The following is an 11,979-nucleotide window of genomic DNA, read 5'->3' as shown; positions in this document are numbered from 1 at the left end:
AGTCCAATTTAATCGGATAAGTGTTTCTATTTTATTCAGATTAGAGTTTACACTTTGTTTTGACCTTTTTGTACTTATTGAGCTCAAATTCCCCTTGGATTTTATCTATATTAAATTTGTGTGGTATATCTATAAAACCAAATTCAAAGTTTAACTTCTTGTTGGTATTTCGTAATTGCTCGATCAATATCAGAAAATCTGGTTTGATTTTAATTGTACTATAATATTTTATCCTTTTGTTTTCCTTTTCTGGGTGGGGGAATTTGGGTTGTATGTTGCATCTAATCCGATTAACATATTTGATAAATAAAAATTATTTTTTTTTCTCTATACGATTTAAGTTAACTAAATCAATAAGTTATAAATGTTGTCAGCTTCATATATGTAATGTGTTACACACAGTAAAAATGTAAAATGTTCAACCCTCCAAAACATTACGTGCAATATTCACCTAGAAGGAAACTCCAAAACTTCCAGATCATTACATTTGAAGAAAACTATGAAGTTAATATCTGTAAAATCTATAAAACTATTCATCAACAAAATAAACTATGATATAGAACTTATACATGCCAAGAGATCATCATATTGCTCGAGAATTGGGAGTTCCTATCTTCCGTTTGAATATTACAATATCGTGACACCAAAAAAATGAACTGACAAAAGGGAGAAGTTGTATTACCATATTCATTAGGTGCAACTTTTCAGTATACAAGATGATTACACAAACAAAAATCTGAGAAGAAAAAAAAAAGAAAAGGAAAGGAAAGGGAAAAAAAGAAAATAATACAGAGCTATTATCATTCATCTCACTCGCACACTGATACAACTGCATTGCATCTTTCATTCCCAAAGTCCAAATAGTTTCCTTTTTGCCCTTTTCTAATAACAGTGTTAAAAAAAACACTTAATTGGCCAGGGGGAAAAAAATTAGACTACCTTCATTCCAAAATTGGCAGAGAAACGACACCTTGAATCTTGTGCGAAGTCCTCTCCAAGATAACATCTTCCGCGGAAAAGAATGGAAGACTCTCCAAGATAACATCTTTTGAGAAAAAGAATGGATGTACGATGACTCGTTGTATACAAAAACTGCAGCCTCATAGCCACCAAAAATGGGAGCGGGGAACGAAGATCCACACAAAAGCTTGTGCTGAGGAAGAGTATAATACAAAATCAAAGATGCTTGCTTGGCCGTCGTCTTGATGGCCCACCAGGGAAGAGCTTCATGATCCAGCCCAAAACCCTTTCCACCACCTAGCCAAACATGAATAGATGCTAAAGGATTTAAAATGTATGAATACTTGATTAATATTAATTCAGCATAAAGTCATTTGCTCCCTACATACATAAGGTTAAGAACATGAGTAGTCTGTGATTGAAAACTTTCCAGAATAAATGAACATAATTAATTCTAACAGCATGCTTCATATCACCAATTTCCATAATCTGATCACCAGAATAATGAACAAAAGAAGATGAATGAAAATGCACTGAACCATTGATGACACATTACCTCATCTCCTTCATCTGCATACGTTGTGCTTTCAGGCACAGTCCGGATATCCTGATGTCTCAATTGGTTATTACCATTTGCCATACTTTGAGCCATTAAAAGCTCTAATCTCTGTGTCTGAGCTTCAAGCTTTCGGGTCAATTCTTTGTTCAGTTCCTACAAAGAAAACTGATAAGGACGAATAGAAGTGGAAATGATGAAACCAGAGATCACCAACCATACCAGAAAAATAGGGTACAAAGCTTCACACTAACCAAACTGTAAGAAGATGAGTTTAACATCAAATTCCACATGCTGCATGTCATATGCAGCACAAGCCATAAAAGCATAATTATATCAGGGTTCACAAAAGGCATATCCATATATGCGAATTAATTAGTTCCAAAAAAGAGAAGTTACCAACAGGTTTTTATTTAAAGTGGTGTGGTAGCTAAACTATGAGACATTCATAAAAGGCAAAATCAACTGAGTTCAAAATTACCAAAAGCTTAGAGCTTTGGGATGACTCTGCTGACAAGGCTTGCATCAACTGATCCTTCTCCAAAGTCAACTGCAATCAAAGATCCAAAGTAGTTTATTTGCTTCTCAAAAGAATAAATGCAGGAATTCCTCGATGCTCAGCATATCGTGGAAAGACTTAGTGGAGCACACAAGCAGCTTGCAACCACGTAAAATAACTTACCTCCACAATTAATGTGTTGATGTTTTGAATCATTCTTATTTGATCAGAAGGAAACGCCACAGGTAGACCTTCAAGATTGAGGTGTGCATTTTCAGGGGAAAACTGAGAACTAGGGCCCTCATCCCCAAGCAGGACAGTGCCAGAACTTCCCAAGTTTGCAGACTCTGTGGTTGCATTGGTATCTGTATGATCAGTTATGCACCCCATAAACACAAGTCAGAACCACAGGAATCTATAGAAGAATAAAACTAGGGGTATACCCAACCAAATAATCTGTCCATATAAATAGGATTTTCTATCTCTTAATAAGTGGAGTATTATATTCATCAATAGCCTTTCCTAGGAAAAAGAGAGCAAGCTTCATCATATGATAGTGGTTGCTCATCAAAGCTGACTAGATATATGAAGAGAAGTCTCTCATTACGGGAGTAAAATCCCTACCAAGATCCTCCGTGGAAGTTGATACATCTGTTTTAGTGGTTGAAGTCTTGTTGAAGTCGCTTGATTTACCACTTGACGAAGCTTTTCGTAATTTGGACTGTAACAGCTTTTTCTCTACAAAAAAATAAAAAATATAAAAATATATATAAAAAATAAATAAATAAAAAGAAGAAGAAGAAGAAAAAAAAAACATTACAGAAAATAATATGGACTGTAACAGCTTTTACAAAAAATCAAAATAAAACTGTTATAAAGAGAGTCGTGGATTCAATCCATTCAGGATAGCAGAAATGAACTTTTAAATTCTAAAGTAATCAACCAAGGTGCCTAAGGCTGAGTACTTTTAATTAGGTGAACTTGAACATTGCATGCTGCTCCAGTGAACTCCAGCAGTAGTTTCAGAAATTTCCCATCAAAGCAAATTGATTCAACCAAACTCCAAATGGACATGTTGGGCCATGATCAGACAGGAAAGGCGACTTTAATATCTCCATGTATGACACTTTTAGCATATTGCCATCTAGGTAGCAGTGTAATATTAGCAAAAGAAACAAAATCTCTTGAAAGTCATCTAGCCAGCCAAGATTGATGTTGGATTAAGGAACAATTCTTTCGATTATTAGGCATTCAGACCTGAACACCTTCAGATCCTCTCCATTTAGAAGTTCAATTTACTCTGCACAATTACTATTCCAGTTTTCAATATTGGTTTAATTTGCTGGTGGCACGCATGCCAAGGAAGAAAAACACCACCAGTTCATCCAATCATAGATTCTAGGTTAGTTATCAAATTCCCATGGGTTTTTCCCCAGACTACTTTCAGAATGGAACCAAACAACACTTCACCAATTTGCCATTTAACTAGTTGATCTGTCCAGTTTTTATGAACATTGTAGAGAGAAGGATCACTAACAAGCAATGTCATTTCATCTTGAACTAGAATATTGCACTGGAAAGTTCACCACTTTGCCTCTGCTAAAAGCATACCACTTCACCTCAGATATTTCAAGAAGAATTAAGAGAAAAAATTATCCAAACCTTAATTCACGAGTTTTCAACTCAATAATGAATATAGACAAGATTAACAGACACGGTTATGTTATTAACTTAATTCACAGTGTCTTTCTCTTCATTTCTCTAATAAAGCAAATTCAATAGAGCACAATAGAAAATTTACCTTCTTGTAAGGCATCAATAGTTGATTGAAGATCTTGACGGTCTTTCTCAATGCTTGACATTTTCTTCCTATGGAATTCATATGTGAAGGCAATAGATTATTTGATAACATAGACAATTCAACCTAAACCATGTCTTCCACTTAATATTTTTCACACTTATTATGTGAGCTTATCTGAGGACAGGCTATTAGACAGGTTCAACGGTTGAAAACTGGGTAAAAACCGTCAACCAAAATAATTTCAGGAAAACCAATCTAAGGAAAGATAATAAAAAGGGGAGAGCTTCAAACCTATGAGAATACATCTCAGCATGGGTGTTCTCCAACTCCCTCTCTAGTTTTAACTCATTAGACCTCAACCGCAATGCCTACATATACACAATGCAATACAAAATTACAAAAAAGAAATAGATCAAGGATAAGGATAAGATAAAAGCTACAAACTACAAAAAGGAATGAAAGAGGAATGCAAAGACAGACAAGAAAAAGACATAATTTATACTACTACATAAGGCATTTCAATTATCTGCCCAAAGAGTTAACCAAATTTTCCGGGCATATGGAGAGAGAGAGAGAGAGAGAGATCAGATAATGATGACATTTAAAAGAATTTTGACACGACCAATACATATTTCGATAATTACGTAAGTCTTTAGCTCTGCTCCATTACTGATCAGGTTACTATTATGATAATTCCTATTTCTATTTTCATTTGGCAAAATAGTTAATTAATATATTAATATCAACAGCATTATGCTGATTGTGTGAATCTAGATAACTTGATTACTAATCCCACCTCTTTGGCAGGATGCCCTTAAAAATAACATGGTTTAAACCAGGCCATGTTTATATTATGGGCCTTATAAATGTGATTTTGTTGGACACTTTAATCAAATCTAGCATAGTCAAATGAAAGTTCCTTAGTGTCTATATGTTTTAAGTATACAATGACACACAGAACAAAACACAAGATAAAGTGATTGAATGAGGATACATCCATATAAACACATCGTATGTACATTTTTCTCGCAATCGAGACTGTCATTAATGATATATAGCTGAGAAATGATTTACCTTTTCTTCCAGTGCAATAACTTCAGAAGCCAATAGTTTTGCTCGTTCATCAGCGGCATTGCATTCCAGCAGGGTATTAGAATATTCTATTTTTACAGCCTCAAGTTCCGCCTAAAGATATTCAACATTTGTTGTTGAGGTATGATTCTCGGAGGAGCAGGAAAGACTATGAAATTCGAACTAGAAACTACTAAATACAGCCTGCTGGAGAATATTCTAAGATACTAATAAGTCCAAAAGATATTAAAGGTTTAGGAATTAAGTTAATATGAAATAAAAGTTAAGACACGATCACAGCACATTAAATAGCCATTAAAGAAATCATCAAAAGGACTACTCTCAGAATGCAGGTGTTGAGACAAACATAAAAGACTAAAACAGTAAAAGGACACTAAGTGAGCAAGAAAAGTAACAGACCAAACACAATTTAATCAATGATATTGACAGCCTCCTTGATTAACACTAACCAGTTGGGCTTTGATTTCTTCCTGCAAACTTCCAAGGTCAGACTTAAGCTGGTTGACGACTGTTCCCTGAATAAAAAGGAAACAATGCAAGAAGAGACATTATTCAATAAAAAGAAAAGGAAAAAAACTGAATGCAGGATCTCAAAATTGATAAAATTAGATGAGTGAGACGGCAACAACATAATCCATCAGCTCCTGGTCTCAGTAATCTGCTTCATAGACCTTAAAATCACTACAATGTTTGCCACTCAACATAATTTTTCTGGGATTCTCATTGATTGGCCAACCCCACCTCCCCCACGGGCAAAAATGACCAAGAGAAAAGGCAATACACAAAAAGAAAGGGAAAAAAACTATGAGACCCTGATAGTTAAGGTCATTTATGACTTAATCAGATTCATACACAAAGTACTCTGGTCTGTCACTAATACAAGGAAAGTAAGCAAATAAGCGGTAGTAAAATGTTAATCGTTGCTCATCAGAAGAAAAAGATCAGCCTTCATACACGATTCCCACAAGATCCCTCATAAGCTTGTGTCAAAATAAATATGTTATAGTGTTTAATATATCAAAAAATGTTACAGGAACAAGATCCTCACAAGAGTGAATGCTTGTTTTAGTTTAGAATAGTGTGAATACAAATCTGCACGCGCGCACACACACAGAGATGCATAGTTTTTAATCTAGTGTTTCTTATCAATAATCTGTCCCCAAACAATGTCTGCACAATACAAAATCGCTAGTTTAGGAAAAGTTTCAAACCACTTCACTTGAGGTGCCATATGATACAAACCTTGTTAAGAAATTTGTGCAATCGAAGTTAAGCCACACACACACAAAGGCACCCAAAAGAAACAAAATCACATTGTGCGAGCAGTAGCTTCAATTGGAGAAATAAAGAAACTGATTTACAATACAGGTATAATCATATCCAATCACGTGGAGGACCAGACATGAATGCAAATTAGCAAAGCAAGTAAAACTGCAACCTGAGCCGAGAATGGCAGGTCCACAACTATTAATTAAAGCTATCTGATAAAATTGAAATTTCAAAACCCAAAACTCTGCTAATGTATCGTGAAGCTTTGTTAGGACATTTGGGGTTAGCCACACACACACATAATGGCACCCAAACCAAACAAATCACATAGTAGAGCAATAGCTTTAATTGAAGAAACAGAGTAGCTGGTATATAATACAGGTGTAACCGGATCCAATCACGTGGAGAACCAGCCAGGAATGAAGATTAGCAAAGCAACTAAAACTGCAACATATGCTGAGAATAGCAGGTCCAGACCTGTTGATTATAGTTATCTGTTAAAGCAGAATTTTCAGAAGCCAAAGATTCTGCTAATGCCCGTGAAGCTTCAAGAGCACGTTGCAACGAGAATTTTTCTTGCGTTAAATCTTCGATATGCTGCAATGAGAAGAATATATAATTACTTCTTTAAGGACCAAAAGAATGCGTTAAAAGTAAGTTCTCTCATTATAAAAAACCAGAAAGAGCAAGCAACACAGAAATGCAATAGAAATTTTCCTTCCATGTTTCTCAAATGCAAACTGTAATCCAAATCCACAAGATATTAACAGGAGATCGATGTTCGGTAATACTGAAATAATTCATTACAGATAAGTATAAGTAGATTGACTTGCAAAAATTTGAAAAATTTAATTTCTTGTTCACCGTCAACTTTTCTCTTTTTATCCCAATAGGCCCATATGCTTATTAACATTCATCTTCAATATGAAGCACTTATTCAGCATGCCACACTGACCCCAAAATTAATAGTAAATTTTGAGAGATCAAGTTCAAAAAGTACATGTTTATAAGCTTAAATCTAATGATTAAGAGCAAGACCACTTCGGAACATCTTATAACCATTCACCTAGTATGTGGTATGATATCATCTGCCTTAAACCTTTAGATATTAAAAACAAACTAAAAAAATTAGAAAATGTCCTTAGAGCTGCCAAAATGTAAAATATCCTACAAATGAAGCAAACAGGCCGGCCACAGCAGTTGAATCCAACGAATTTCAAGTACAAGAAAACACATTCCATGCAAATAAGATATATAATAAATTCAGGTAATAGATGCTAACAGACCAAGAGTTTTTCAGTTCTAATTCAGGAACACAAATGATCACGTTATCTCTCACCCCTCCACCCCCCCCCCCCAAATAAAAAAATAAAAAATAATAATAAAATAAAAATAAATTAAAGACAATTCAATCAACCAAAAAAGAGAAAATGTGCAAAAGAAAACAAGCAGTAGATGAACCTGTTCTAAAGCAGCAAAATCTTCATTCTGCTTCTGGGAAAAGAAGTCATGTTTGTTTTCGGTGATATTAAATAAGCCAACCCCATCCCCAGATGTAACTGGAGTGTTGGTGAATCTCTGAGGAGCTGATGATCCCAAACCATCCACTGGGTAAACCTTGGAACTTGATATATCATCTTTTTCTGTGCCAAAGAGAGTAGGAGATGATGAAGGGCCTTTAGAGATCTGAATGGTATCGAGAAAAGATGGGCGTGATCTCCTCCCAGATGCGGGTGGAGATGGGGGTCCACGATTCGATGAGCTCAGTGCCTCAGAGTTGTAATCAGAATATTTCTCATCAGATGTCCATGAAGAAGAATGGTTTGTACTCTCCAAATGATTAAAAGCACTACCAAATTTCTTCTCTCCCATGCCAGAAAACACAGAGAACTTCTCTTTAAGTCCAAATGCCGAGTCGTTTATATTTGAGGAAGAACGCTGAGACTCTACCATCCCGCAGGAAGACCACAAGATGAAATACAGAACCAAAACAAAATACCTTATCAGAAAATTTCAGAAGATATAGGAGAAAAGATATAAGGGCAAAAAAAGGAGTGTGTTCCAGTGAACTAGTTTTACCTAGGTAAGATGACGTGGTCAGTTTGAAATCCTCATGTCTGCTATTACCAAGAGAGCTGACGAAATTTTTCGGCATAAAATTGGCAGTAGAAATAGATGAGGTAGTGGAATTAACAAGTGAGACATCCTTTTCTGGGCGATGAATGTCATTTGATGGGTGCTTATCTAATCCATCGGAAGTAAAATAACTGGAAGTGTGGTTTTCCTCGGCAGAAGATGATACTTTGGGGCCCAAAAGATTATTTTTCCCAACCACAGAAGCAATGTCAACTGATGTACCATATCCATCCTTCCTGCTCTGAAATTTATCTTGAGCACTTTGATATTCTTCCAAATGGATGGAAGCAGCATCATCTCTGTACTCTTCATTATTTGAGTAAGAATGCGGGAGGACAGATGCATTTATGTCATTGTTTCTGTCTGAATGAGAGGAAGTCACATTCTTATCACTAGAAGAAATGAAATCATTTTGCCTAGGAATATCATATTCCTTGTCAGCAATCTTTGGAACATCATTTGACATTTCCAGACGACCTTCGGTAAGTGCATCAGAAGTATCTACCCCATTAGAATGGGTGATGCGTACATTGTCCGTTTCTGAAGGTTGTTTTTCATTTGTAACATTAGTAGAGGTAGCTTTCTTTGCAGCTCTCTTTCGACGAAACTCCTCTAGCTGCAATTTTAAAGTTACCAATATAGGAAGATAATTAACATATCTAAACATGCCATATAAAACTGAACAATTAACAACTGAATACATATCAAACTGGATACAACACAAAGAGCCAAAGCTTGCCTCTGAACTTTTGAAGCTAAGTGCCACATAAACTAAATGGCAATTAAGCAGAAGAATAATCTACTAATTGAAAATATCTCCAAATAGGACTAAAACGTGAATAGAAATAAACAGAAGAAAAAATTCAAATTCATTCAAAGTAATTCTTTCAAGTGAAATCATGAAACAACATCCAAGCTAACAAAATGGTCTCAACCAATGCCGGCCGACAAGCTACATAAATTCAGTAGCAAGACCTCATGGAAAAAATGAAATTCGAAACAGAGAAAACGAAAGTACCTTCTTCTTTCCAGCTTCCAAATGCTCTTGCTTCTTCAATACCTGCGCCGACGCCATCCAATAATTCTTAGCCCCAAATTCTCACCTTCTCATCAAATTCCCGTTACAAAAACCTCTATAACTCTCCTCAAATAACCAGATCACACCACTAATTTCCGCCCAGATACACCCACAGATTCCGTATCTCTGTATACAAGAATCACCGCACAATAGACAACCCAATAATTCATACAATGCAAAATAGAAAATCAAAAAGATTTAAACTCGACAAAAAAACAATCCTTTCTCTTTCTGCAAAAATAAGGAAGAGAGAATTCCGATCTGATCGGAGAGAGAAAGGGAGAAGTAGGAGAGATTTCCTGCGCCAAGGTTTTCTCTCTCTATTTTTATTTTTCAGTAAATTAAATTTGGTTTAAATGTCCCCCTTTCGCCAAAAGATTTCCGTTATTGGAAAACAAAATCTTGAAACGACATCGTCGCAGTTAAGCAATAAGTCGCTCTTTTGAACGACACGATTTTGGTGAGGTGTAAGTGTCGATGAACAGTTGTGAGGTGTGACGCAGCTACTATTATTTGGAGGAGACATTTGTACGTAAATATTTGAGGTGGAATTATTATCAATTTCTTTCATTTTTAATATCTTTCAATTTTGTTTCGTTGGCGTAATTATTTCTAATTTTAGATTAATCAAGTCGAAGGATTTTTTCTTTTTCTTCCAAAGAAGAGTAAATATATTACGACCAATCGGAAAAAACAATCTCTAAAAGTCAATCCGGAAAATCGACCTTCCAGAGCATTACATCAGAAAAGATAAAAGAACGACGAGCCAACTCATGAGCTACTCGATTTGCCTCACGGCGCATGTGAAGAAAATCAACTGCCACATATTTTCTAGCGTGATTAAAAGCATCCCAAAGATCATCACAGAGAGAGTCCAAACCATGATTCTTATCCGAGAGAACATGGACAGCAAAAAGAGAGTCGGTGTACATCACCACCGGACCGGTATCGTGTTCAAGACTATTGCCCACTGCATTCAAAAGAGCATGTAATTCTCCCTTCAACACAGTAGCTATGGAGCCTACAGTTCGACACCCCACCAGCTTGGTGCAGCCGGTAGAATCACGAGCAACAAAACCCATACCAATTCTTTGACCTTCTTCCTGAAAAGCAACATCTTTATCCACACGCAGTATACCCTCCGGTGGTGGACACCATTGCCGAGAACCTTCTATCAGGAGGAGACGTTGGTCGAGAAAAACCTGTTCTACGGATAAGGTGATATGGGACTTCTAAAGTCAAAATTTTAACTCTTTTTCTAAGGATCGGATTATTGTCAATGTGTATTTATAAGTTTGGATTTCACTATCAATTTGGTTATGATATTTTAGATTTTAGTCCACCAAACAAAGAGTAAATGTGTCTGTGCGCGCGTATGTTGGACTATACCCGACCACTTACAAATATCTCATTATCTTTAATTTTTATATTTTCATCACTTTCAATACTAATTTGAACATCTTTTCATCATCCCAATGCACTCAACAATCTTTTCTCTACTCTCAATACATTCAACAATATTTTTCTTAAAATTCATGGCACTCCCTCTTAGAAGGTCAAACTGATCCTACGATGGGCTTGACTAGTAAAGATTTTGAATTTGTGATACTTTTCAGTAAAAAAAAACTCCACCGACTTTGTTGTAAAAAATAGGGATGTCAATCAGATTGGGACCAACCCATCGAATTTTAGATTAGTTATATTAGATTGCCGAATTATTCAGGTGTGATTAATCGAATTAAAAATAATTGGATTTAAAATGTTCAACTCGAACCCTAAATGTTTGGGTTTCAAATTAGCCCATCGGGCAAGTCGAGCTTGAAACTTTATGAAAAAAAGTTTAATTACTCCATTTGTCCCATTAATAATGACTCAGTTTCTTTTTTCGTCTATCCCATTAATAATGACTTAATTCAAAAAATAAAATCACTTTTTTCCTTCCATTTTTCTGTTGACATATAAAAAGGGAGTTTTTCCCTCCAACTGCTCCCTCCATTTTTCTGTCGACGTATAAAAAGGAAGTTTTTCCCTTCAATTGTTCCCTCCATTTTTCTCTACTTTTTCACCAACTTTTTACTATTTTTCTCTTTCTCTCCCCCCCCCCTAAATATCATCAAATTTAATTCATGAAAAAATACTACCTCTATCTACGAAATAACTTCTTACTATTCTTTTTTGGGACTTCCACAAAAGAACTTCCTACCTATTTTTGGACTATACCCACCACTTATAAATATCTCATTTACCCTAATTTTTCACATTTTCATCAATCTCAATATTAATTAAAACACATTTTCACTATTCTCAATACACTCAATAACATTTTCTTCCCTCGTAGAAAGTTCTTTCATGGACGGAGAGAGTATTTTAATATATTTCCTTCGTCCACGAAAAGATGTCATAATTTGTCATTTTGGTCTTTCCACAAAAAGATGTCCTAATTTATTTTTAGTAATAACTTTTGGGCTCTTTTTCTCCACTCACTAACTTAATTACTCCATCCGTCCCACCGAAAGTGATGCGTATTCTTTTTTAGGGCGTCCCAACAAAAGTGAGTCATTTCTATTTTAGAAAATAATAAGGGAAAT

At 35.5% G+C, this 11,979-nt stretch overlaps 1 protein-coding gene across 1 annotated transcript; it reads right to left on the bottom strand.

Annotated features, from left to right (window-relative positions):
• Positions 1-652: 652 nt before the first annotated feature.
• On the bottom strand, positions 653-9,801 carry LOC130991785 (protein BLISTER). Its single transcript, XM_057916184.1, has 13 exons — positions 9,332-9,801; positions 8,257-8,929; positions 7,639-8,123; positions 6,655-6,774; positions 5,358-5,423; positions 4,891-5,001; positions 4,108-4,184; positions 3,817-3,884; positions 2,640-2,753; positions 2,199-2,380; positions 1,998-2,066; positions 1,517-1,672; positions 653-1,257 (listed from the first exon to the last, which is right to left on the bottom strand). Exons 1-13 carry the CDS (start codon positions 9,386-9,388, stop codon positions 1,177-1,179), a joined length of 2,259 nt encoding a protein of 752 aa, XP_057772167.1. The 5' UTR covers positions 9,389-9,801; the 3' UTR covers positions 653-1,176.
• Positions 9,802-11,979: the final 2,178 nt, after the last annotated feature.

This window comes from Salvia miltiorrhiza, chromosome 7, assembly GCF_028751815.1.
Source record: "Salvia miltiorrhiza cultivar Shanhuang (shh) chromosome 7, IMPLAD_Smil_shh, whole genome shotgun sequence".
NCBI classification, from domain to species: domain Eukaryota; kingdom Viridiplantae; phylum Streptophyta; class Magnoliopsida; order Lamiales; family Lamiaceae; genus Salvia; species Salvia miltiorrhiza.
This window is presented reverse-complemented; position numbering and strand designations above follow the sequence as displayed.

Excerpts from the sequence above, each read along its gene's own strand:
- LOC130991785 (XM_057916184.1), bottom strand. The coding sequence starts at position 9,388 with ATGGCGTCGGCGCAGGTATTGAAGAAGCAAGAGCATTTGGAAGCTGGA. Across the intron at positions 2,754-3,816 it reads TATTGATGCCTTACAAGAAG|AGAAAAAGCTGTTACAGTCC; the intron begins GTAAATTTTCTA and ends ATTTTTTTGTAG. Across the intron at positions 1,258-1,516 it reads ATGCAGATGAAGGAGATGAG|GTGGTGGAAAGGGTTTTGGG; the intron begins GTAATGTGTCAT and ends ATGTTTGGCTAG.